General features: G+C 40.1%; 1 protein-coding gene across 1 annotated transcript in view; it reads left to right on the top strand.

The window, feature by feature from the left end:
* Positions 1-27,800, top strand: part of LOC104158393 (ubiquitin carboxyl-terminal hydrolase 4-like) — a gene marked incomplete at its 5' end in the record, with an annotated part of 42,975 nt that overhangs the window by 3,442 nt on the left and 11,733 nt on the right. The window contains 10 exons of the mRNA XM_009696029.1: positions 754-880; positions 2,058-2,203; positions 2,378-2,439; positions 11,693-11,836; positions 12,483-12,600; positions 15,515-15,688; positions 17,526-17,684; positions 19,169-19,393; positions 22,025-22,108; positions 22,878-22,972. Of these exons, the coding sequence (XP_009694331.1) occupies positions 754-880; positions 2,058-2,203; positions 2,378-2,439; positions 11,693-11,836; positions 12,483-12,600; positions 15,515-15,688; positions 17,526-17,684; positions 19,169-19,393; positions 22,025-22,108; positions 22,878-22,972 (1,334 nt within the window). The remainder of the gene's footprint in view (positions 1-753; positions 881-2,057; positions 2,204-2,377; positions 2,440-11,692; positions 11,837-12,482; positions 12,601-15,514; positions 15,689-17,525; positions 17,685-19,168; positions 19,394-22,024; positions 22,109-22,877; positions 22,973-27,800) is intronic.

The raw sequence follows: 27,800 nt of genomic DNA on the forward strand, positions 1-27,800 counted from the left end.
GGGAATTGAGGTATAGCTGTTTGGTTTGTTTTTTTTTTTTCTTGGTTATGTCATGGTTGTCTCATAACTAGCCTCTGAAATGTGCTTTTTTTTCTGGCGTAATGTGTTTTATGATCTGTAAGTGAAGAGTGGTGTCTAGTCTTACAGAGTACCTTTCTAAAAATATGCTGAAAGCTAGTGGGATGAGTAGATGTACCTACTGGAATATTCTCTCAAATGCAAAATTGATTTGAAAATGACTCTGAAATAAAGCAATGTCATCAAAACGAGTTTTGACATATTTATCTGTTCTTGCAAGGAGAGAGTAATGAGGCAGATTCTGTATACCATGCAGACAAGTAATTAATGCTTTGTCTTACTCTCTTCTAATACAAAGGATTTTGCTGCAGTGTTCCAGGCTTGTTTCTTCTTTTGTGTAAATCTTAGCCAAAGACTAGAGGCAAAAGATAATTTTTTCATGGGTAATTAGCTGGCACTATCAGTTCACCTGTGATGTTGGACTTTTGGAACTTTGCACTGTGGAAGGAAAGTGCTGAGATTTCTTACGTTTTAAATACAAAACAAAAACCCCAAAGCGAGTTGACAGAGGTTGTGACTAAATCTGGACTTGAGAGCAAGTCAGCGTTCAGTTTATGGCTTGACTTGCAAGATTCCTAAAGACTTAAAATACATAGACAAGCATACCTTACAGAGGACTGCTCCATATTTTAACTTTGTGTTATTTTGTTTATCGCGTCTGCCTTCTGTTTGCAGGTAGTGGAATATGGTCTGTTTGTGAAGCACTATAAGGTTGAAGTTTATCTTCTTGAGCTGAAACTGTGTGAGAGCAACGATCCTGACAATGTAATTAGCTGCCACTTTAGCAAAGCAGATACTGTTGGTAAGTAGTTCTCTGATATGTGAAGCTGTGCTCTGAGGCTACCTCCAGAGATATTTTGTGCCCTCCAGAACAAGAATGATGTTGATAAACTGGAGCAAGTCTAGTGGGTACCAAGAGGACAGTGAGGGTTGGAGCACGTGCTGTGTGAGAAGAGGCTGAGGGAGCTGTGTTTAGCTTGGAGAAGGCTTTAGAGGGACCTCATAGCACCTATCAGGAGGTTACTGAGAACACAGAGTCAGGCTGTTTACTGAGTCACAAAGCAAGAAAGCGATGGACAATAGTCATAAACTGAAATAGGACGTATTCCAACTGAATGTAATGAAAATGTTTTCCTTATTAGGACAGCTAGACATTTGAACAAGGCCCAGAGGGGTGGGGGAATCTCCTGCCTTGCAAGTTTTGGACACCTGAATGGATAAGACCCAAGCATCCTGGTCCAAATTTGGTGTTAATTCTGCTTTGAGTGGTTGGACTATGAACCTCCCGAGTTTCTTCCAGCCACGGTGATTCTGTGTACAACACAGGGAGTTGTGATTAAGAGCTTTGAGGAGGACATTGCTTACTAGCTCATGTCCTTAATAAACACCCACGTCACTCATATAAAGCAGTTCTGTCTCTGGTTCTCCTACAATTTCTTCTTCCTAGTGTGTGAATATTTTGAACATCTTCTTAATGGCTCTTCCTACACTTCTGTTCTTCCTGAAATTTGGCCTCTCTTTCTCTGTCTCTTTCTACAATCACTAAATTTTCCTGTCTAAAAATCTGAAGGTCAGCTGTCATATATGTCCATAAAGATTCTTTTTTTCAGTGTGCTGATGTATGGCCTGACAATAGTAACTGAAAACACTTCCTTCTTGAACCTATGTTTTCAAAGGATGGCTATTTCACAGAAGTTGGCCTTTGGCCGGAAACTTCTCAGTGTGTTCTGAACATGATTGGTTTGAGGGCTTGACAGGTAAACGCATGACTGAAAACAGAAGTTATTCATTCTTTTAAATATTAAATATTTAAATATTAGACAAGTTATATGAGCAATTGTAACTTCCATGATACATTTTCTACTCAGTCTTGAAGGATTAATGACATGCCTCCTTACTGAATGTCTGGCTTGTCATTTTTTTTCAAAAGCACTCAAGTTTTAGTTGTTTTGGTTTTTTTTTTTTTCCCTCCTGAACAGCTACCATTGAGAAAGAAATGAGAAAACTGTTTAATATCCCAGCTGAGAAGGAAACTAGGTTATGGAACAGGTATATGAGTAACACTTACGAACAGCTCAGCAAGCTGGATAGCACTGTGCAAGATGCAGGGCTCTATCAGGGTCAGGTAAGGGGTGTAACTTTTTTTTTTAGATTTTCATGTACTGCTTTCTCTGTTTATGTAATTTTTTTCACTTGCTTTTATGTACTTTGAGCAAATATTGAAAATGTGATTTGTTAATGATTTTGCAAAATGTGTAGCAGATTTGCAGTTATCTTTATTACCTGTACTCTCTTTCAGGTTGTTCTAATAGAAGTGAAAAATGAAGATGGCACGTGGCCTGGACAGCATTTCCTGGCAAAGTAAGCAAGCAAGCATGTTCTAATGGGCTCTGCTATTTTTGTCAAACTTGTTCACTTGTTTTTAGTGACCATGTGTTCTCTGTGAAAGCCTAGTTATTAGTGGCTATTGTGGATGTCTTTGTTTTGGGTATTTTGAAGGAGGAGATAAAATCTTGAGTATAAATATCCTTTAGTGGTTCTGCTGCTGGTTTCTTGTCTTAGCAATAGTCTTCTGTTTTAAAGCTGATTTCAAACAGGTTGTGTAAGCTTAGATTTCTACAGTGCTTAGGGGACAAAAATGCTATTTATGTTGGGCTAATTTACTTGAAAAACTACCTCTGTGGACTGCACAGTGGAAAAAAGAAAAAAATCCGTCTTCTGCCATTGTGGAACAAAAAGGATCTTGGAATATATTTCCAAAGCTGCCAGTAGTGAATACTCAGAGTTCTGGTAGTTCCTCCTTAAAAAGGGTGTAGAAGTAGCTTAACACCTGTCCTGCTGCCCAAGACAATTAGAAGCCTGTAGATATTACACAGATGTTATCTCTCTAATACGTAATTTAGGGAAGGAATGAGTAAGATGGGGGGGATATGTGTAGAGTGAATGGTGTAGAATGGAAGTTGCTTGCAAGGATAAAGAATTGCTCTTATCCAGTCTTGCTGCAGAAAGTAAAATCCCTTGATTTTACTAGTCTGATGGCCTACTCGCTTTCCTGTGAGTATCAGACTCCATATTGATAAAGAAAATGTTTTTCTGTACAATATAGTTAACTTGTAGAGCTTGCTGCCAAGTGATCTCATTTGAGATCAAGATCTCACTAGTGTTAATCTTGAAGAATGGATCCAGTAGGTCAAGTGAAACTTGTTTTGAAACAATTCTGCACTTCTGAGATACAATACTGGGTAAATGGATCAGGAGAATGTTCATGGAATTATAATGAGCTTTCTGTAAGAGTGCAGTTTGAAAGGCATCTAAACATTCATATCATGTACATAATCGAGTACTGCTTGACAGTCAGTATTAGAGAGGCAGCCATACAAGACCGGATCATAACCTTTTGTTTCCAAGTGAAGCAAAGCTAAAAAGGAGCCCTGTAGCGTTGCCAGGCCTCAGTCTTGGTTTTTTTTTTTTTCAGCAACTTGTCTGATAGGTGAAGACTTTTAATTAGCCTCTAGCGATATTTGAATGAAAATGGTTGTCAGTATGCAGGTTAATATTTTCTAATGATGTAGAAATAAAGATTTATTTATTATAATGTAGAACTCATGAAATGGTTTGACTTGATGCTGATAATGGTGGCTGAAAGAATTGTAGTAAGTCATACATCTGGGATTATCTGCTCCTTTGTACTTTGTCTTGGCTAACTATTTCCTTTGCCTTTATCTCCATTAGTTAAGAAACTAAGCATATGAAAGCATATGTATTCCACGTAATGTCTTCCTTATACAGTTGGGCACATTGCTTTAGCAAGTTCTGCCCTCTGGCTCTTGTGTCTTTATTTAGTCTTGTAGTTTAAATGCATAGTAACTCTTTGTTCAAAAGTACTTTTTGGGAAGCCAAAGAGGGAAGAAGAAGCTAGACCGCCCCTCCTCTTTAGGATTGACCTTGGTGTGTGCTGATCATCACAGAAACTGCTGATCGAATGAGAAGGACCTTTTTATGTGGCCAGGGCAAGGGCTGTCTCTCGGGAAAGCAGTATGCTTTAATGTCTTTGGATTATAATGAGCCCTGCTGGACTAACATTGTGCTTTCCTACGCCAAAAGTGACTGTGTCATGTAAGGCAAGTCAGGTAGAAAGATGGGACTTTAAAATTCTTTCTGTGTTTGAAATGGAAGGAGGAAAAAGTTGAGAACTTATTCTTTAATAGACATATGATAATGAGCAGTAAGTACTTTCCTGTTAGGTTTTCCATTGATGTTTTCTATACCATGTTATGTCTTCAGGCTACTAATACTGTACAACAGTTGCCTTGATAACCCCCAAAATGCGTATGAATCATAGTCATACCGTTGAAAATAGTGAGGAAGACTGGACTGTGTCTGGACCAAGTGTGTCCAGTAGCCTGCCTCCTAGCGTGGGCAGTAGCAGATCCACGTAGGAGAAGTAAAAAAAAGTTCCCTGTAAGAAGAGGGCAGAATTAGCAATGCATCTGCCGTGGTATACTGCTGTCTTCTGGTGGCCTGCAGCTCAGACTTCTTCCAGGACGATTGAGTCTAGATGTTTATGTTGAATATATGTTGACAGTCTGGAGGGGACTTCTCTTCTGCATTTTGGTCCTTCCTCTGTTGCTTGTCATCACTCCTGGTCAAATGTGAGTGGACTGGTGGCAGTCTAGACTGGATCATTTATAGATCTTAAGTTTTCTTTTTGCTACTCTTTCAAGGGTTATTTCACAAAGCTTTTTACCTATTTTTAAGAGATTTATATTTAAAAAAAGAAATAGTGAAGCTGTATTTTTTTTGTTACACAATATATTCTTGGTAAGCTAAATTTAACTTCTCTTGCTTGAGTCATTGGCGTTGCTCCATGTTAATGCATTTGTAATTGGTCTGTGCTTTCCTTTCACATCAGTCATAATCAGTTCTGAAGTTTATTTGGTTTCCTTCCCTTTTTTAGCATATCTTCATATAAATGCATAAATACTTAATATTCCGTAGTTTGTAATTTATTTGATGTTTTAATATTCTCCAGCCAGTTCTCATGTTTCATTGAGAATCCTTACTTTTTTTCAAGACATTCTTCTATTAAGGCTAGCTTCATGTTTCATTTAGTTTTGAATACACTTGTCTAAATTCCACCTCCCTGTGAGGTTGAATTCTAGGAAAGTATGGTGCAAAGATTTCTCATTGATCTCAAATTGAGTCTTTTACATAAGTTAATCTTGGAACAGCATGGATTTTTTTCCCTTTGGAGAGCAGGAATTCAATAAATAAAACTATACAGAAAAGCATTGCTAAAAAATTTAAAAAATCAACTGCTTTTTTTAAGAGTGTTCTTTCATTTGCCAGGTATCTCAGCAGACAAACCTCAAGTGAAAGTGTGCTCTGAGACTTAAAGTGTGTTCTGAGTGGATCTATTAATTTTTTTCTTTTGTTCTGGAAAGATTAGATGTCTCTACTGCAATGAAATATTGCCAGCATTTTCACTGTTTCTGTGAGCTGGTAAGACTCGCTAACCTGGAGTGTAGGGTTCAAATCTTGTTGTTGGGTTGGGACGTGGTTTGTCTTTCCATGGGCATGTGTGTGCATGTATATGTTGCATTAAGTCAATATTATATGTTTAAGACTCCAGATTAGTGAGTGTAGTACAAACTCATAGGGACTGTTCATACATATAAAATCTGTGGGTGGTTGTGAACAATTGAACCACACAGAACTGCTGAGAGAGGAAGGAGGAGTGAAGAGTAGCCAGAGAGAAGATAGAGTTCTCAGCCCAGAGCAGTACCAGTGTCTTATCCTGTGCACTGATGAGGTGTTCAGGGTAGGTTACACTGTATTCATATTACAGAAAGTAATTCTGTTGTAAAGGAGGTTCTTGTCTGTAGGAAACAACTGATGCTTTTTGGAAGCCAAAGGTGATACCAGAAGTGAGTTGGAACTTGCATTAGCAGCATGGCTAAGAAGGATAAGTGAGACTGTCACCCTGAAAACCTGTTCTGCTATTTTGTGAGGCTAAGCAAGTCTGTAATGTTGATAAACTGTTATGCTTTCTAAATAAACGTATATTTTAAAGTTCTGAAGAATTGGAGACCTTCTAGCTGCATCTAGTATCAGCAGGAGCGGCAAAGGCTCTGTGCTGAGGTGTGGTTTGGAAGAGAGTTAATCCTATCTCAGGCAAACATTTTGCTCCAATATTCTGTTTCTCAGCTGGAGAAAATACTGTTTAGCCAAGATCATGGGGAGCTTTGTGTTTGGAGATCTTTCTTCAGGCCCCATCACTTTAATACTAAGAGCTTACAAGAAAGTTTTTCCTTATTTAGAGTTTTCATGGCATAAACAAATGGGATGTAGACCACTCTGCTGTTGGTAGAGGCATGGTGAGCATCTGCATCGCTGCCTGTGTGCCAAGAGGCCTTGGAAAGCTGGGAGTTCATGTCATTCACTGCTCACAGAATGTGTGTGTGCAGGGTGAGTGAGGGGTGAGTGGATTCCCTGTCGTGAGGATTTTTCCCCACCATTTGCTGCATGTCAGAGGCACTGGCTTCTATGAGGGGAAACAGCTTTGCCACATGTTTGGCAGCCTTTTTGATGCCGTGTTTCCCCAGCCGTCAAGCTGGCTGATGTTTTACAGAAAAAATTCTCTTAAACTCCACAGCAGTCCTTGGGTGGTATATTCAGAGTATGCCTGGCCACTGCTGTTTGTTGTTTGCTGCTCCCTAAGGAACAAAATACTTTTTTCTTGTAGTTTGAAACTGCTTTTACTACTAGACAAGGTTTCAGAAGAGGAAATGGATTATACTTATCCTAGGAATTTCAGAATTGGAGGCATACTTTGTTTCTGAAGGGAGTTTACATCAATGACTATGTGGAACTTAGTTGTCTTTAACTGTTACTTGCAAGACTCCCAAAATAAAATCCTGAGCTAGCATAGTTCCAGCTCAGTCCTGGCACACACTTTTTTATCCTGCGTATAATTTTCTTAGCACAAATGAACAAGAAATTATGTCGGATCTATGAAAATAGCACCTTTTCCATCAGGTATTGCATTTGAAAACAGGAGTGAAGTTGTATTTAGCATGTGCCTGCCTCCCTCTGCGATATGCAGCAGGACGATACCTTTTGGTTCTTCAGTTGCTGCTAGAATTTTCTTGCTGTTTTCTTTTCCTGCTCTTCTGTTTACTGATGGCACTGTATACTTGGTGGACTTCCCTCCCCGCCCTCCCGCCTGGTACTCATTAAAAATGTTGAGGAGTTGTTGCTTCATTCACCCATCTTGTAACATGTGACTTTTCTCAACTTCTCTGTCTTAATTTAGGCATCTATTCAACCTGATACAACATTCAGTGATATTACATGCCAGAAATTACTGTACGATTATTAAGACCTTGGTGGTTGATATGTATTTTGTTGGGTACATAATACCGTAATTAAATGCCCTTTCATATTTAAAACTGATCTCCTTCCCCCAGTTCCTTGTATACTGGTGATTTCAGAGGGCCCCTGGGCTAAATATTTTGTGGGCAGATCGTTATTACATGACCTTCAAGTGCTTGAGTTTGCAGCAGATGCCATGCTTTCAGAGTAGCATTAAGTATGTAAGATAAGGAGGCTTTTGCATGTAAGAACTTTCTAAATGAAAATCCATTATGATCTCTGCTTTACCAGTTAAATAGAAGTTCTAGCTTTTCCTGCTTAGACAAAAGCTTTTTGTCGCAATATTTTTAATGTGGTGGGTTTTTTTTTTACTTTTGATAGTTTGAAGGAGGAGGACTAATTCTACTGTATGCTCTGAAGTTACCCTCAACTGAATTGAAATACTTTGGCTATCTGTGTCTTCCAACCACTTGAAAGCCTTTTACAATATTTTTTTCAAGCTGTTCAGCTTAGCAGTTTTTCTACTTACCAACCATATGGCCTCACAATTTCTGTACTAGATTAATCTAGCTTTGTCCTCTTTATGCTGCTAGTCTCCAGATTTCTCCTCACTTGCCATTTGTGTGGGTTTTTGAAACGTTGCATGGCAAGATGTGAAACGGCTGTCTTTAGTTGGCAGACAGGGGCCAATGTGGATCAGTGTTGTGAAGCATGAAGTTGTGTATGCGGGGGTGAAAAACGTGAGCCTGAAATACATGCTGGACCCTGTGGGAATGTGATTCCAGTCCTGGTTCAGTCTCTTGAATGTGAGCTCCTGTAGCAGCCTTGAGGCAAAACCAACCAAACAACAAATAACCTCAGTGGTTCAGTAGGGAAATGCTGAGTGTGCATCAGAAGACTTTTTTGGTAACTGGCAGCCTGGTAAAACTGCATGTGGAATGATCATGACCTGTGAGGTTGTCAGCAAATTTGAGAAGTAGACTAATGAGAGGTTTCAGAAGGAGCCAAGTGAATTGTTGAAGAATTAGCAAATGATTTTTGTGCTACAATACTTGTAAGTTAAAGTATCATATCAGTGAGGAGTTTGAAAGTTGATTTTAACACTTAAAAGCTTCTGCGGGATGTGAGAAATGGAAATTGAAGAAGGAACTCTACTGGCAGCAGATGGAGATGAGCACAGACCAGTGTCTGGATGATGAAGCCAGATACTCATGCTGCAAATGAAATGCAGGTTTCTTCTGACTGTATGGGTTATCGATCATTGGAACAGTGTGCCTGTGGTCTGCTGAACTGGCTGTTGCTGGCCACTGTGAAACCACTGTGGTAGGTTTTTCTAGAATAGTTTTAACTCAGACAGGAGTTATCTTGAAAGACTCAAATTGTGCTTAAGCAGGAGGACTGATTCAGCAGTCATAGTATGGAGTCTCATCCTCAAACCTGTGAAATTATTTTCTCAAATCCCTGAACTGTTGCATGGTTAAATGAAGTCTTTCTTTGCTATGGTTTAGTCCTGTATAGATTTTGTTGATGAAATGTAACTGAATGTGTTTATCCCTGTCAGAAGCATTGCAGTGATGGTCAAAGGGAAGCTGCAGGAGCTTTGCACCTTCCAGTCCAGTGTCTGTTTTGCCTACAAAGAGCAAACTAAGCATACTGAGAGTAGTTTCAGTGGTAACCCACTGAGTAGCCCAGAACATTTTGGAAGGTTCTAAGTCACAAGCTTGAAAGAAGAAATAATGTTTATCTGTTACTTCAGAGCAAAGTATTGGGGCCTCCATTTCCAAGGGAGCAGAAGTCCCATAATGTGAGAGATGGCAGTGGTGGGGCAGGTGGCTTTGAACAGTCAAAGTCTGCAGGTGCCACAGAAACCCTTTTTGGGGCATTGAGGATAAGTACTTGGCATCCAGGACTTCTGTTGTCACCTCTGTGCGCAAGCGAGGCAGTCTCCTCGAGAGCGTACAGTATTGTGGGGTCATTAACAGTAGCTTCCTGGGTTTAAAATGGGAAACTTTCAGAGAAAAATATTTTTCTTAGTTGATATTTGTGCCTTTCACCTGGAAGATACCTACCTTTGTGACCATTTTGTGAAATGAGAGGGAGCAGCTGTGCTTAGTAAATCCTTAATCTTTCTTCAGTTATTACAGATAGATGAGTAACTTCTAAAATGTAAGAGTGCTTAGAATTTTTATCTCCCCAGGTGAGATCTCTCTCCCCGACCCCCCCCTCACTTGCAAAGCTATTGGCCCCTCTTTCATCGTTTTACCTCTTACATGATTTTCCCCAGTTTTCTAACGGGAATTCATTCAAGATCTTTAATGACTTTGTAGGTAGACCTTTCCCCACTCTGTGACTTGGCTTGTAACTTTGCTTTCTGATCCATTTTTTATCTTCCCCCATAGTTCTTAGCTTTTGTTTGTGCGCGTAGGATACTATTGGAAGTACTTGTTGAAACTCTTCAGTTGCCATCTGACTCTTGATTATGCACAGCCTCTATGCTTCTGTTGGAAATTTTGAAATCCCTTAACAGGTCGTCCTCCTTTTCTTTTCTCCCGATTAGATTTTCTTCATATTATTTTCCGAGTGTCTTACTCTGTTCTCTTGCTGAGGTCAAATATGTCAAGCAGAGATGCTACATTTTCAAGTCTAGTATTTTCTAGATTTCCCTTCTTGGCTTCTAGATAATTCACTTCTGCTTCAAACTTTTAAAATGTGTTCTTAATGGATTTACAGGCTATTGTTAGCTTAATTATTTTATTCTTGACCCTTGAAGCTCCTGCATGTGGAGCATGAGTCTGATAATTGTTGTTTTATTCTAGACCCTCTTGTTCTCTCATTGATCTTACCTTTGTGTGCAGGTAGTCTTGAAGTTCTGCCTCCCAACATGTAATGACCGGAAGGTTGTGTGTTGTCCTAGAAATGGTTGTCTTAGTTGTTTCAGTAGATCTGCTCGTTCTTGCTAGTATACTTTCCAGCATACTTTTTGCCTGTGTTGGCTGGTGTTTTATTTTTTAACATGCTTCAATCTTAGACTGCATTTGGAGTTTGCGTTTTCATCTGGAAGCTCCTGTCATAATTTGTTTCCTTCTGTATTTATTTTACTGCTATTATATTTCCAAACTGGTAAGGCTGTCCAGCTGTTCTGCCCCCCTCTGGGCCATTATAGCTTGTTCTTTGTCTTTTAGTTCTTGCTGTACAGAGGTTTGCCAAGACTGTTTTCTTAATAGCATCTGAGCTGTGAATACGCATTTTTAGTTTGTAGCATTTCAGAATTAGGGCCACATTGAAAGAGACACAAGAACAAGCTGAAGTTTGAGGGCACTGTCCTCTGCTGGCGCTCTGCGGTGCTTTGGGTGTAGTAGCCACTGTTGCATGGCTGTTTGTGTCCTGCACCTTTTTGCATTCAGTTTTGCATATTTATTGGGCAAAGATGGAGAGAACAGGCCATTTCCCAGTTAGCTCTTACTATAGAGAAATTCATTAGTATCAAAATAGTTTCTTTAAGCTTGTTTACGTAGTACTATCTTGTGGTTTTGCTTTTTTTTATGGGGCTAAAGCTGTCTATGACAGAACATTGTTGAATTTTAGTGCCTTGTTGGCCTTTTGTAACATTGTGTTCTGGTTCTTTTCTGGACCAGGAGAGTAGTAGTGTGGAATAGCCTGGGATTCACAACCAGGTAGACTTGAGGCTTATGAACTTTTTTCATCCATTTCAGTATCTCCAGTCTGAAAATGCTGAGGATTGCTATGCGTGCCGCATGTACATAGCAGTGTGTCTTGCCTCCAAGCAATGTAGTTGTTATCACTTAGGCTCAGTAACGTTCTGTTTGAGTGGATGATTTGGGTTTCAAGTAGGGAAGGACTGACTTTGTCACTTTTGATGTGGGGCGAGTGTTTTGTGGTCTTAAGATTGGGATATTTTTGTCTGCTTGTTTCAAGGTGGTTTACTCGTAAACTTAAAGCTTGCTTCCCTGTCACTCATGCCATCCAAATTGCCTGCTTACTTCAGTCTGGGACCCAGATCTTGCTTTAAGCGAGAATTGTTAACTCCTGCTTCTGATAATTTGGCCTGAGGCTTCTGTTCCAGACAAGTGTTTGGAAGTGTGATCACACAGATCAAACCAGTAAATTCTGTATGTGGGAACTAACTGTAATGTGGCAAGTCCTTGGAGTTTTGTGGGAGGCGGGGCTGGGGGTGAAAAAAGTAGTAGCACTGTTTCTACTTCTTTTTCCTTTCTCCCAGATCAAGCACTGCAACTAGCAGAAACTTTACTACCTCTTCAAAACCATCAGCAAGTTCTTATTCCTCAGTGTCTGCCACTTCTGTCATTACTAACAGTGATAGCAGTAACTCCTATGGACTGAACAGCTCCCACCTGGGCAGGGGGTAAGAGCAGGATTGTTCTTTTTGTTTCTTTGTCCTTCATGTGAATGAATACTCCTGTGCATCCTTGCCTGCGTAGAAAAGGAGTGTGATGGTGCCCTATGAGGAGTTCTGCTACTCTTGTGTACCTGTTTTTCAAACTTTGCTTCTGAAACCACTGCCTTCTGCTATTCCTTGCTCACTTGCAAAAGTAGCGCATGTTCCAGAGCTTACTAACTACTAGGGTATTGCCTTTGAGGGGACTGGGGGTACGAAGGAAGGGATTATATACTTTTCTCCATCTGCCAGTGTGGTAGAAGCATTTCCAGGTAGAGATCATGATTTTCTTATTAGCTCTTATGGTATATCATATAGACTCATACAGACTCTTGCTGCATTAGGATAGTGTGCTGTGTACTTGTAGACAGAGGAAATTAATGTGTTATGAGCCATAAATTATTAATAGACTGTGTAACAGTTAATGTTTCCAAAGTTAGCACATATACTTCACATTCCTGGTATTCAATATTAGCGACTATGAAGCAGCAGAAACATATAGGGTGGTTAAACAAGTCATTAAATAGTTTTTTGACTCATATTTGATGTGACTTAAATAGAATTGAGAATCAGTAAACTCATTGTAGAGTTCACTGTGTTGTCTGTCTTCCAGAGGTTCTGGATTTGTCGGTAACTCTTACAACTGCAGGGACAGTGCTTCCCTGTCACAGCCTGGACTCTGTGGACTCAGTAACCTTGGAAATACCTGCTTCATGAATTCTGCATTACAGGTAAGAATTGGAAAGAACCCTCTTTAGAATTAAATAAAGAGCAGTCTTGCAGAGATTGTAGATTAAAATTTGTGGAAAGAAAAGCATGTTTTAATGTGATTCAATGAGGAGACTGCACCTGCAATGGGGAAAAAAAACCCTGACCAACCAAAAAAACCCAACAAACAAAACCAAAAAAAACAAAACAAGAAACAAAAAACCCCCAAACAAAACACAACCAAAAAAGCAACTCGAAAAAGCCCTGAACCAAACACCAAAAAATCCCCCAACCAAACAAAAAAATCAGTTCGTGCTTAGTTTGGCCTATGTGTAGCACACTAGTACTGTAAAACATAGTACAGTATGAAGGCCTGGATCAGAAAGTCATGGCTTCTGAAAAGGCTTTGGGGGAAGTCGTACTAAATAGATGCCTAACTGTAAAGTAACATCCTAATGCTGTGCTCTGGCAAAAATGGGCTGATGTGGAGGACGTTGTAACTTGTGTGTGCAGCATAGACAATGTGAGCAGGCCACTGCACGCAGTTCTGGGGTCTATGTTTAAAGACTCTTCAAAAATTAAGAATGTGAAAAGCTATAGGAAGGGTTCAGGGTGATTGTGTGGGGTAGTAAGGTTTTAATGGTTATGCAAAGCTTACACTATTATTAGTGTACTTACTTAATCTCTTAGGTTTATTTGGTTCATTTAAAAAAAATGCAGAAACTTGTTAGGGATAGTTATTTGCTAAGGAATTCAAACAAAAAATGAGCCAACTTATATCAGCTTTGATTTAAACAATGGACGAACTTGTAGTGTGGCACAAGTGCTGTGTAATGACTGCTGTCACTGTGGTAGCTTTGAAAGCTAGAACAGGTCTTAAAATAACTATAATGCATTATGCATGTGGTATCAGGATACCACAATAAACTTGGACTGCATTGCCTTTTTATTTGACAGGACTTTTATTTTCAGTTGTATCATGGTAACCTTAGACTACATTATGTTTTCTTGAGCTTTGTAGCTAAGAGACAACTTTTTGCATTAATTTTGATTATCAAAGTAACTTAATCCAAACACATTTTAATCTTAATTTTGCATGCGAACTAGTCACGTTAAGGACTTTCTTGTATTTGCCATTAGACTTTAGTTTTCTAGACGTTAGTCTTTCAAATGCAGATTTCTGCCTTAGTTTTTGGAAATTCTTGGAATTTTGTCTGCAGCAATCTCCCAGTGAGACTGGTGTCAAATGATAGCAGTCTGTAAGCACTTTAATGTCATTTGCCTGGAGAAGGACACTAGCACCTGGGCATTGGAACTGGAAAAATTTGGTAGGAAATACGTTCCACAAGGTACACATCAAGGCAGTGAAAGTGGGGTTGGCTAAAGGGCAAGACCACGCTGCCCTGAATCTCTCCAGATTGCCCTGTGTAACTGTGCTGGGAGATGTGTGTATCTAGTTGGTGAAGCACTGTACAGGCATCTGCTATGGGTCCTGAAATTTCAGACATTCAGAAAGAGCCCAGTTTAGTGTTTTATTGATATTACAGTGACTTGATGTCCTAGTAGCTTTGATCATAATCTCAGATTTGGCTCTCTTTTTTTGTTCACATATCCAAGTCTTGCCTTATCTGAGTGTCATTTCTTGCTATAAGCTTTGTGTCTTTTATTGAATTAGGGAAACTACTTCCTGTGCTAGTTTTATGTATGTCCTGAGGTTTATGGTGATTCCCCAGGATGTGTTAGATCATTACCATAGTACACTGATAATAAGTATTTAAATAGGAAAGCAGATACGGAGTAGTATCCTTTCTGCCTTTAAACTTTACTAACTTTTTGATGGGGCTTTTTTTAATGGCATGGGGTCCTTTGTAGGACAAAGTATAGCTTGTGTTTCACCTCAAGAATGAATAAGGGCCTTTCTTTTTCTCAATGTTGCTTATATTAGGATTTCAAGGTTAGAGAGTGGATATGGGATGTAGACTTGAGAACATTAAGGTGACGTCTCTAAAGACCTTCCTGACCTGTTCTGTGCAGATTTCTATGTAATACATCAGTAATGTAGCCTACCCTACCCACATCAGTAATGTGTGGAAAAACAGGTCAATATATGTGTACGTTAATTATAGGATTTGGTGAACATTGGCAGGACTGTGATGGTAAATTTTACTTTTCTGGCACTTGCAGGCTTGGTTTTGTGTCAGAATTCAGCATTACACAAAGAGACTCTACTCTAAATTTAGGCGTTGGTGGAAGTTACAGAACAAATTAACAAAATATGGAGGGACATAATACCAAGAGCAGATATCTTCCTTCCAAAAGTCTGTGGGTTTTTGGTTTTGGTTTGTTTAGAAGGTTGCTTGCTCTTTGCTTTGCTGAACTGTTAAATACAGTAGCTTTAAATAAATGCTTGAAATTATTCTGCACCAAAGGAATGGAAAATGACAAATGTGATGTCAGTTTTAAAGAAATTTCTGAAGGAGACCCAAGGAGCTACAGACCAGTGAATCTTACGCCTTAAGCTAGATAAACCAGTAGAAAGTACTCCAGAGGGGAGGCTTACACTTCTGGGAAAATACATTGCATAGGAGAGAAGTCAATGTGGCATTGACAAAGAGAAACCATGTTTCAGAAACACGCTGTTAGTTTTTTGAATGCTTATTCGGTGCTGGTTCTTGTTTATTTCAACCATGCTCTTGAGTTGCAATGGTTACAGTGTCCCACCCTCCCAATAGATTTTTGGTTTGTGTGGGGTTTTTGGGTTTTTTTTTGTTTTTTTTTGTTTTTTTCTTTTTTTGACTAAATATATACCCAAACTCAGTCTCACCAATTTGTTAATAGCTTAGTACATGTTCTGATGTGAAAGCTGGGTTTATTATTTCATTGTTGCACAGGTTTATTGTCCTGTGCAGTAAATTTGTTTTCTTAATGCTTTTTCAGTGTCTGAGCAATACTCCTCCTCTGACTGACTATTTCCTGGAAGATAAATATGAAGCTGAAATAAATCAGAACAATCCCCTGGGGATGAGAGGAGAAATTGCAGAAGCCTATGCAGAGCTCATTAAACAGATGTGGTCTGGGAGACAGTCCCATGTGGCCCCACGTATGTTTAAAGTAAGTACTCCATGTTCTTGTAGCATAGCTCTTTGACAGAAGAAACAGTGAAAGCTAATACACCTTCCACATATTTTGGTGTTACAAAAGCAGTAACGACAGAATTGTTTCAGTGTTGTTTCACATTTTATGTAAATGCTTTTCAGGGTACAGGGAGGAATTTGCCAGTGAGTTATGTCATACCCTGGAATTGGTTACTGCTTTTTAATGTTAAATGCCTTACTTAGTAAATGGCCTTCCAGTCTGAGAGCTGTTTACAGATGTGTCAAAATCAAATTTGCTACAAAACTAGGCAAGGTCATGTGAATTGCCAGCTTTGAACTTTAATCGGTGAGAAAAAGTGTGCAAGTTATAAATTTAAAAAATGAAATCATAAAGCGGAGAGCAAAATGCATCCCCTTGTCTGTAACGTTATCTATTGATGTAATGTTCCCAGTGCTTCAGTGTAAAGAGCTGCTTTCAACTGAAATGCTGCAATGTAGCGGTTTTGTATATGAACCCCTAGAAAAATTGTAACTATGTCTTTTGTTTTAAATACAATGCAAAGATGCTCCAGTGCAGAATGATGTGATTAAAGCGTCCAAGGAACACTAAGAGTTTGCTGCCATAGTGCAGTCTCAGTACACTGAGGAAGAATAACATCCCAAATACACGAAATAAGCAATGACCTGATATTAATGTAAATGTGCATCCTGTTGCTCTTTAGGTTTTGCATGGTACAGTCTTGAAATTGAGGGTTTATGCTTTTGAGACCTGGAGCAAAAGTCTTACGGACTACAGCTATCTGTCCTCTGTAGAGTCATAGGTAGTTCTGAAACAAGATGTTTAACTTCTTTGATTTGGAGTTGCTGGCACATCATCCACCGCTATTAAAATTGTTCTGTAAACTTCTGTTCAGAGGAAATGTGTGAATCTGTAGTGGATATCAATAAAAGTGTCTTAATGTGGGCTGTTCTTGTTTAAGACTGGCATAGGAATTACACTTTATTTTCTGGTACAGTATCACGTGTGATTTAGTGACAGTGTTAACTATCCCTATAATATAAGCAGCCCTTCAGTTGAGACTCCCTTGCAATTGTCATCTTCAGTGGTTAAAATATACTAAGCATAATTCTGCAATTCTGTTGGACTTTTTGTGTTTATGAGAAAATCAGTGATAGTCACTAGGACTGACCACTCCTTCAGGTAATTGTTGGGTTTTCTGTGGGACCTCACTCTATTGCTTTTCCAGAAGCAGGAAGCAGTGTTCTGAGAAAGCACTTAAGAAATATAAGAGGCTGTACATGAGTGTGCTGTTTCTGGCTCTTGCTCACTCAGGCTGTCATGTTTCTTAGCTTCGTATCACAATTTTTAGAATAACTAGAGATTACTGTGGCGAGGATTTCAATCCTAGTTTTAAACTAAATGTTAGTTCAGAAATACCATCTGCAAGTATTTTCAGTCTTGCAGTCCACCTGCTTCAAGATGCTACCTTATAGCAAGTTTGCATTGTGGGAATTGGAGATTTCTGAAAGAGAAATTAAAGTACAAAATGCATCAGGCAGGTTTTCTGTACTGATTGTTTGCAGGTTCCTAAATTAATATTGATAACTTAGATTTCTAGCATCACAGCACTAACTGCATTCTTCTTTCTCAACACTAGGGGGCCTAAAATAGAAATAGCTGGGAAAATTATTCTGGCACCCTTACTACCAGCATCCAGTTCAGTGTAGTCTACTGCTAACATAGGGTAGCATGGAGTTGATCTCTGCAAAAGCCAGGATGTGAGGGTTTTTATTGCTGTCTCTTACACATAGGTAATGCCCACCCTTCTCTGACTCTTGCCTTTGTGTTTCAGACACAGGTTGGCCGATTTGCTCCTCAGTTTTCAGGATACCAGCAGCAAGATTCACAGGAGCTCTTGGCTTTTCTTCTAGATGGCTTGCATGAGGATTTGAACAGAGTGAAGAAGAAGCCCTACTTGGAGCTGAAGGATGCCAATGGCAGACCTGATTCGGTATGCTGCCCTTTAGTTAAGGGTAGGGCAGGTAGTACTTCTGAGGGAGTTTATTTGGGTTTGGTGACACTTCCTGGCCTTCCTGCTCACAGGCTACACAAACATCCTCCCTACAAAGCAGTGTACCTCGGATGGGAGAACCCTGTTGTGCTTTATGGCCTGGCTGACTCTTCATGACGCCTTGCGGCACATTGCTGTTGCTCTGCCTCACAGCAGAATGTCTGTTCTTGTACTGGCATGCAGGGAGACGTGCTTATGATACAATACTGACATGGTTCTGCAGTGGAAAGGAGAAAAATTGATTTTATGATGTAGCTGCTACCTGAAAGTAGGCTGTAGTTACTACCGTAACCTTTCCTCCTGACTGCTTAGGCCCACCTTGTTCCTCCAGATAGATTCAGCAGCAGCTTTTAGCATCAGTTTGAGGAGAGTGCTTACTGTGCTGGCCATCATACTTGCCTCTAAAAGCCAGAGGCAATAATTGTTTTTAGGAAGTATATGTGACTAGTTGTTTTTCCTGTTAACTGGCAATAACTTCGTGTCTTTTGCCTTTTCTTGCATAGTATAGTGCTTTTGGCAACACCACAATAAGTAGTATATTTAATCCTTTTTTTTTTTCCTCCAAGAAATGCTGATAATTGTGGGATGGGAAGGATGCCCAGCATCCTTAATTTTGTTTAGATATTTCCGTTCCCCTGATGTAGGAGATGTACGTATGTTTCTGCCTTGCATCCATATCACTGCAGTTGTTGTAGTTTATTACTCTCTTCCCATCTCAGCATCCTGGTTAGTGACAGTAGCACTGCAGTGTGTGTGTGTGTATCTATGGCACCTATTTCACTTGAGATACGTATAAAATATATGGTATTGTATCATAAACTAAAAGTCTCATGCTAAGAGGGGCCTGTGATTGCACTGAATAGACAAAGCCAGTTATCAGAGGCCCTTAAGAAAGGAGTTCTAAGTTGTATTGTGAAAGTCTCCAAGGGATTGTAATTTGTCTCCTTTTATACTTTCTTTGTGAGACACAGACCATCATTTTCCAAGAAAAAACTCTGCTTTTTTCTTGGAAGCTGTAACTGCAGTTGTCTTTCAAAAGCAGGGGACAGCAGTTCATTCCTCATGGAGGAGGGTGGAGCATATCTTGTTAGCAGCTTTCTGTCCTAAGAGCAGTGTGTAACCTTGTAACTGTCCCCTTGGCACCATTCATGCTTCTGGCATTGTGTACACCAAGCAATACCTGACGTAGTGACTCGACTGAAATAGATGTATTACATCTGACTTGGTGCAAGGCCTTAGTTTCACTGAGTAGAAATCCCATTGTGTTATGCTGGACACACTGGTAAACCCACCCCTTTCTGTGAAATTTACCTGTCAGTATCAGTTCTCTGAGTTTTTTTTGATCCCTGTGCTTGCCATGCTATGAAAGTGTTTGTGAGAAATAACATCTAATGTGTTGGGTTTGTTTTTTTTTCTTTTCATAGGAGGTGGCAAAAGAGGCCTGGGAGAATCATAGGCTGAGGAATGATTCTATCATTGTGGATATTTTTCATGGTCTCTTCAAATCTACCCTTGTTTGTCCCAAATGCTCTAAAGTTTCTGTGACCTTTGATCCCTTCTGTTACTTAACACTTCCACTGCCCTTGAGGAGAGATCGTCTCATGGAAGTGACCCTGGTATATGCAGACCCACAGCATAGACCTGTCCAGGTGAGGCATGTTGAAGACAAATTTTTTTATCTGAGTCTTTCTCTTAGGTTTTGAAGTTGAGACTTTTCAAGTAATCTAAAGGACATTGATGTCTGCCTTTGAGTGAGATAGGATGGGGTTTTTAATATAAAAACTGGGAATTGAACATGTCAAGTGGCTTTGTAAAATCTTGGTTTGTGAGACTAGGGTCATGGGTCAGCTGGAAGTGGCTTAGCTGTTCCTATGATGAGATTACCTGTGTGTGATGTATTGCTTCCTGAAAGCAGTAATGTGTTTGCATTGGCATGTTTACCTTGTGTTAACTTGGAAAATGTAGAGGTGAAACTTACCTAAATGGGTAAGGCCTTTGAATTTCAAACAGAAATGAAAAATGATCTGGCTTACCAGTGGGAGGAAAAAAAAGAAAAATTACATTATTGCTTTTAAAACCTGCTCGATTCCAAGGTAGGCTGTTTTGTTGGTTTTGTTTTTTTTTCTTCTCAAGTGGGCCTGTGGGTGGGCACACACATAGCTAAAGTAACTTTGTGCTAGCCGTGCATGTCAAAACACAAGATCTGGGAGGCCCTGGCAGAGTAACTAGATGCCCTGATGTCAGATGGGCATTTACCAAAGGAAAAAGCAAAGCAGTTTTGGAGACATTGACAGGCAGTATTTGCATGTGCTGTGGATTATAGCTGCAGGTCGTAAAATCTGTGCTTTGTGTACACACCATTAATTTGAGGGGGATGGTAGGTACAGTGGAGATGTATGCTGAACTGACAATAAGTTTTCATCCTGCTTTTTGTACAGCTACTTTTTGTGAAATCAAGGACAGCTGCACTTGTTCTTGTCACCAGAACTTTATAAAGGGCAAGAACAGAGAAGGGATTAATTGAGAAAACAAGCAAGATTACCAAGAGCATAGGGACTGAAATGATAAATTCTTCTACTTTGAAAAATCAAGATTAACAGAACTTCCACTACTTGGAAGTATGAGCTGGCCACATGCATGTTGTACATCCCACCTTCAATCTCCTTGTGAGCAATTCTTTGCATTTTGTGATCTCCCAGTTGAGAAGCCAGAGATGTGCACCACTACTCCCCTGTGGTGTGTGACACAAGGAGGAATTGTGTCTCTACCGTGTGGGTTGTGCTAAGAGAAAGTAAACTGAAAGCCTCTGATGGCCACAGTGGAATATGCAGATAGTATAACTGAGAAGATCCCAGTGAATATTGATATCCAACTCCTTTTAGTCAAGGCAGATGTGTTCCACATAATTCTTTCTGAGTGTGTGCCTATCTATGATTACCACAGTGCCCTTGAATCCTTCTTTAAAACATATGATACTGATTTCCTTGATGGAGGAGGGATGGTAGGTTAAACCTAATTGCAGATGTTTGTGTTCTGGTATGACTGTATTCTTGCATCCGTGCCCGTTCCTGCTTGCAGAACATCACTGAGCCATGTTAAAAGCTTACAGATCTGTCTTTATGGAAGCGTTCAGGGCACTGGAAGTGGAATCAATGGTTTATCGGATGTTTAGCATCTGAGGTGGAGCATTCATACTGACTTGCAAGATATTTCTGCTTTAGAGGGTGAAAGGTTTCTTGACTGTGCCCCTCATACTTTTTGTAGCTTAATGTAAGTAGTGCATTGACCCAGGCCAGTAGCCAAGCACCCACACAGCCTCTTGCTTACTCCCTCTGCCCTTTCCCCAGTGGGATGGGAGAGAGAGAGACTAGAAAGAACAAAAGCGAGAATACCATGGACTGAGATAAAGATGGTTTAACAGGTGAAGGGAGAGTGATGAGGTGGGGACAGTGACACAAGTGATACAAAGAAAATCACTTGTCACCTCCCATGAGCAGACCAGTGCCCAGCCAGTCTCTGAGTGATAACACTGGAATCTGAAAACACCCTTTCTTTCTCTACCATGATTTCTATTGCTAAGCATCATGTTATATGGTATGGAATAACCCTTTGGGTGGCTCAGGACAGCTGTCCTGGCTGCGTCCTCTCCCAGCTTCTTGCCCACCCCCAGCCTATCTGCTGAGGGGGCAGAGTAGGGACAAAGAGAAAGCCTGGATGCTGCACAAGCACTGCTCAGCAATGGCTAAAACATCAGTGCGGTATCGATGCTGTTTTAGCCACAAATCCAAAATGTGACACCATATAGTGCGCTATAAGGAAAGTAATGCCCTCCCAGCCAGCCTCAGTGCGGTATAATACATCGTGTGTCCTATTTGGGGAGAGCTCTGGGGATTTGTTTCAGTCTGAGTGTATGTCCAGAACAGAACTCTTGAAAGAAGTAAACTACAGCTTATATCAATGACATTGCCCATCAAATGAAGGTTTAAGTGGTCTGATCTGCTCAGGAGGGTTGGTTTGTTTGGGGGGTGGGAGGTGTTTGTGTGTTTTACTACTGCTGAGCCTGACTAAGGCAAAAAACCAGCTGTTTAAGGCTCTTTCATTCCTTCCTAATCCCTGCTTTGTAAGGTAGAGCTGAGATCCAGAAGACCTTACAGTGTGTGGCTGTGACCTTAACTTCAGCAGAACTCCTATAAATTCAGATTTTGTTTCCCTTTTCTTGTGCTTTGCCTTGCATGGGTTTATTTTGCCTGGTATAAGCATGATGTTATCTTTGTTTCTAGTACCGGGTTGTGGTGCCGATGATGGGGGCCATCTCAGATCTGTGTGAATCACTCTCCAAACTCTCTGGTGTTCCTGCAGAAAATGTAAGGATAAATGCAGCACAGTAATTTTGATAAATGCTTGTTGTTCTTGAAGCATTTTGGAGGCTTAACTTTTAGATGGGTGATACACTGAACTTAATGGAATAGTGACAAAACCCTAACAAGTTTGAATGCTGTTCTTTGATTGTAAAATAAAAAGATACGTGAAACAGTCTGTGTTTATTCTGATACTTGTATTGCAGTAGAGAGGTTTAAGAGAAGGGGCAGAAAGCTGGCCCCCACCTCGACGTTTGTGATAGTGTAGCTTCTTAGTACTGAGAGATGTTCAATATCTGGTTTGGGTCCACCTCTTCTTGGACATCCTTTTAATAACAAAGGGATCAGGTGAGCTTTTCCAGAGGGGATGGTTTTGTAGTTGGTGGGGTATTTTCAGGATGCCTGTGTAGCACTTCATTTTATTTCAGTTAATTATAAATGTGAGTGAACCATGCCTGAAATCTTAGCCTGTTGTCACTTTGATGTTGGGATCTGTGCTGTTGTTTCCACCAGGCTGACTTACAGCTGTTGGAATTGCATCTCCCAAGTACCTCTGTAAAATCAGTCTGTTATTTGCTTTGTTTTTCTGATCCATCTTAACAAATACAGCTGATTAGCTGCTGGGTGCTGTTACAGAAAACAGCGCTGATGTTGGTGTGCTGAAAATTGTGATTAAAAAATAAGAAGAAACTGTTGCTTGAATTTAAAGATAATTTGCCTAAATTTATGTAAGCTTTTATTATAATCTCTTTGCAAATATCACTTGCTATTCTAGATGGTGGTGACAGACGTGTATAATCATCGATTCCACAAAATCTTCCAGATGGATGAAGGTTTAAATCATATCATGCCAAAAGACGACATCTTTGTGTGAGTAAAGTGGGAGGATGCCATGATGCGAAGAATGCTACAAAACAGTGTCTTTGGTTTCAGGATATAAACCCCCAATTTTTTTATTTTCCTCTCTTGAAACCTAAACCTTCCTATAGACCTTTTGCATGACTTAGTAGTAATACAGTGCTTCTCCTAGCAGCAGATCAGCATGGACAGTGTTTAGTGGGTGTTTTCTTAACACAAAGGAAGTCACAGCCCTGGGTAATAATGAACTTTGGTCTGTGTTGTGCAGTTTGGAACTTTCTACAAGCCTATTTCAGAGATTATAATCTATGTCTGGATTACAGTTACACTTTCACTGGCATTTTTAGGCAAGCTCAAGCTTACTGTTCTTATGCTCCAAATCAGCCAAAAGCCTTGGAGCTGTTATTAGGATAGCATGAAGTCTAAGCTGTTGTACTCTCTCTCTCCTAATACCCAACATAGTTGTTATAGCACCCAGCTAACCATGACTGGAGTTTTTTGATAGACTCTTACTGCCACTTGCACTATTTGTGTCTTAACTGTTGTTGTGAGGGACTTAAAAGCTGAGGATTTGGTTGTGCTTGATGTTTTACATGCATGTGGTGGATGAGATGTCTCCAGTCATCTGTGAAATCTGGTGAGGAGAGCAAAAGTGGTGTTCCTCTATTGCAGCTGGAAAATGAAAAATATTGCACATGAAGTGCAAAATGGACTTTGAGGCTCACAACTGAACCGAGGGCTTGTGAGGTCAAGTCCAGCCCTTCATCGCAAGTCCTGTCTTCCTCATGTGAGAATGTTCCAGTGCAAGGGTGTTGCTTCCGTAAAATTGATGTGCCAGTGTGAAGTCCTGCACTCGTGCACTCTGGTGCACTTTCACCAAGTGGGATGCTGTGACGTACTGCTTGGTGCTATTCTGTCATGCTGTCTGTCATGACATCATTGCTGAGATGTAATGTCTGAGTTTTGTAATGTCTGAGTTGTTTTCTTCAATTGCAGCTAAAGGTATGGCCAGTTAGGATGCCTAGGAAGGACATTTCGTTTCTGTGAAATCTGTTTTGTGAGGGTATTGTGAAGTGTTAGATTGTACCTCCAAAGCTAGTAAAACACTGAAAAAACAAGAAGTGTGATACCACAATGGTAGTTACAAAAATACCCCAGTTTCCTACAGGCATAACATGTGGCATATCCCTCCGCAAAAAACAACTGTGTCTGAATTAGTTCTGCTCTGGGGTGGAGGGGAAGCATTAGCTGAACTGCAGTTCCATGGGTATTTTCATTTGCAGTCACCACTTCCTTTTATGTGCAGGTGCAACTGTAAATGAGGTCATGCTGTGAGTCATAGTCATAGTGAGTGAACAGACCTGGGTTAAATATAACCCTCCAAGGAAGAGGAGAGGTAGGAGGAGGAAGTTTTGCTAATCTTGTTTTTTCCATGTAAAACCTCTAAGATGTTTTCAGCACTGTGGGGCAAGAGCAAGCAGCCAGGCACCAGAGCAAGAATTAGGAGAAAGCTGCTCACAGGAACTCCCTTTAATAGGTGATGCTGCCAGGAAAAAGATATGTAAAGTAATATTCTAACCTACAGCTAAAAACCAGCATTCTTTTAGTGAAAGGGAGTCTGGTCTCAAAAATGCAACAGAGAAACACTTGTTCATAAAGAGCAAAACTTTTCTTTAAAGGCAAATGCATGATTACTTTTATTATGTATAATCTACTTACCTCATCTGGTTATAAAAAGTCTGCTCTTTGGCGTTCTAAGATTTAATTAAATCATTCAAGAAATGGTAATAGTGGTGTGAAGGTTCTTGAATTCAACTCTGTTTCCATTAAGGTCTTGTATATGCTGAAGTGGGTGTGAAAGGAGGGATTGACAGTACATCGGTTTTGTGTTAAGATCGGTACGGGGGGAAGCGATCAGGGTGGGACTTCAAATCAGGATTTCTGAACTGCAGGTTTGAGTCATTCTTCAGGATTTTTTACCCTTTTGCTGTTGCTTGTAGAGCCTGAGGTGAGCAGGCTGTGAGTGTGGTGGCACTGGCAGAAACTTTGAAAACTGTCGCTGAAAGGACTCAGTTGGATTTAAGACTGTCTGTATTAGGTTTTTAGTTCATTGGGCTCTTGCAAGCTGACTACGTTAAGGATATGCTGAAGGCTCTTTTTTTGTTGTTTGGGTTTTTTGTTGTTATTCCATGTGTTACGTGTTTCTAGTATTTTTCTAATAAATTATGATTTTTCTTTAGTTTTTCCTTACAGGCAATGTTTTAAATTTTTCTTTGTATTTAGCCCATGGTCTGGGGAATCCTTGAGATCTCTATGAATTAAAACTTTTCTGTAAGTTGAAACTGTCTCGTATAAGTTTTTTCAGGCTTTCTAAATGTTAACATTTAAGACTAAGAACTATCTGAGTTACTTTTGGAGGCGTAATATTGTCTGTTTCGACTTGGTACATCATTGCTAAAAAAGTGTGTAACTTCCAAAGTAATGTTAATATTTTTGTCCTGCTGGCTTCAAAACTTGTTTTCCATTGGGGAATGTATGTAGCCATGGAGGTGCATCTATGCCTTCTGCTTCTTGCAGAAATAATGATTTTATACCTGCATAGAACTCCACTCTGGCAATTTCAGCTGTCACACTGGCCCTTGTACGTTTTCCTTCAGTGCTGGGACTTCTCTTGGGTTGTCTGCTTGCTCTTTTTGATGAAAAGCAAACGCTGCTCTGACTTGCACCTACCACTGCTACCCACCTTGGGGCTGGACCCAGGCAGTGCAGCGCATGCTTTCTTTGTGGGCCTCTTCTCCAAAACTGGAGCAGGAGCAGCCCTGTTCACTCCTCTTGTCATCTCTGGTTAACTTGCTCCTTCTAGCCTAATTGGTTTGGTCTTCCTCAAATTTTCTGATTTTTATGTTTTTTAGGATAAGCATAAGCTTCTTTCATGCTAAGTGCTGGTTGAGTAACATTCAGCATTTGTTCCTGCATCTTAGCTGGATCAGGATATAGGGCAGTGTTAAAGTAACTGTTCTCTTGTCCAGCGTGGAGTGCCGTGTTGCTCTGCGCACAGTTGTCCTGGTGCACACGTGGAAGCTGCTCAAGAGTGGGGCAGGGGCAGATTGAACGGAAACTTCTCAAGTGCTTCTCAACAGCTCCAATGCTGTTGCATTTCTGGCAGAAGTTATCCACAGTAGCATGTCAGATCAGGGCTTGGTGCCGTCCTGAAGATGCTGTGGTGCATGGCTGGAGAACGTGGCAACATGGTGGTCATGTGTTCAGGTTGCTGCTGCTGCTGGTAACTTCAGGAGTTTCTGATATCCCAGCAACTTACCTTCTTAGATTACAGGCAAATATCTTGCAGTTTATTAAATGGAGGAATAAAAACTAAAAAAAATCTCCAGTCTTTCAGAATCTTCCATCTTTAAAGAACAAACTTGTTCTAGTAGGATTACTTATATTATGAATCAAATAGGAAAACTGCATTATTTCAGGATATTGTGCTTACAGTGCAGCAAAGCTAAGTGAGAGGTATGTCAGCTGTCAGGTGGGAAAAACAAACTGGAGAGGGATATCTGATAATCATGGCACCTTTTGCAGGGTGTGTTCCTAGGTACTAAATGTAGACCTAGATGTGTTTAAAGTTGACATATGATATGCAACGTTGGATATGAATCAGGACCATTAGTTAATCATTTGTATTTAAATAAGAGATGTTTTCTAGAATCAAAATGTCTCTTGTATTTGAATTAGCATGATATTCAGTGTCTCACGTACTTGAACTTGAATCCTCATTGATCTTTTATTGGTCCCATCCCTTTTATATACCGATCATCTGTTCTTATTTTCCAGTAATGTCCAGTGGCAAGACTTTCCTATTGGCAAACTGTAATGTGTACATCTCATTACTTGTTTTAAATAATTGAAGTTAGATGCAAAATGTCTTTCACTGGTTAGAAAACGAAGTGCAAAGAAGTAAGCAATTCAAAACAGAGTTAAATCAGTACAGCATGTTTAGAAACAGGTTTCTCACATGTACATTCCCCAAACTTACATTTTAAAATTGCAGACTGCTCAGTGGGTCCTATTGATTTTTTTTTTTTTTTTTTGAGGTGTTTTCCTGAAGGATTTTGCTGCCTAGTCTTTGAATTTAGGTGTGCTCACAGGTCTTTTCATTCGTTCCTTCCTGATAGCCACACTGAGAGAATTACAAAAGAAGCTGTGACAAACTGAAGACAGTGCCCTTCCATGCCTCATACTAGCGTTTAAATCATCTTTTTGAACAGTGTAACAGTTTCCTCACAGGAAAGATACTCCTCCCTTCCACTGGCAGAAGCAAACCAAGTTTATGTTAGTAATTGTGGTTGTTTACATTCTCAGCAAAGAATGAGTGTGTAGTGATAGAAGGAGCTACAAGGCTCCCGGGCTCTGATTTCATGAGCAGGTGCCATCAAATTGTTCCTTTGTTCCTTGCTCTCCTTGTCCCCCTCTAAACAGGACTTTGCTCAGTGTCCAGCAGATCTTCCACTTGTGATCACCTGGGTGACTGTCTTCGGGAACAGAAATAGTTGTTTCAATGGTTCTGAAGCTTTAGGATCTTGCAGTAACTTAAACTGGCAGTTCTTGCCTTCTGTACATTTCTTAGCATCACCTTAAGTTGTCTCAGGACTGAAAAATTTAAATGTAAATGGTAAATCTCTTGCAGTATTTCTCCAGGTTTGCTTTGCTGAAAGTGGTAGCCAGACCTGGGTCTGCATGTGACAACAATATCCCCATCGGTTTGACAGACTTCTGGTGTTAGAGTATCATGCTCTGGCCAGCTAGCAACACACATCTCAATTCAGAATTCAAGGAA

This window comes from Cariama cristata, unplaced genomic scaffold (assembly GCF_000690535.1).
Source record: "Cariama cristata isolate BGI_N322 unplaced genomic scaffold, ASM69053v1 scaffold13562, whole genome shotgun sequence".
Taxonomy (NCBI): Eukaryota; Metazoa; Chordata; class Aves; order Cariamiformes; family Cariamidae; genus Cariama; species Cariama cristata.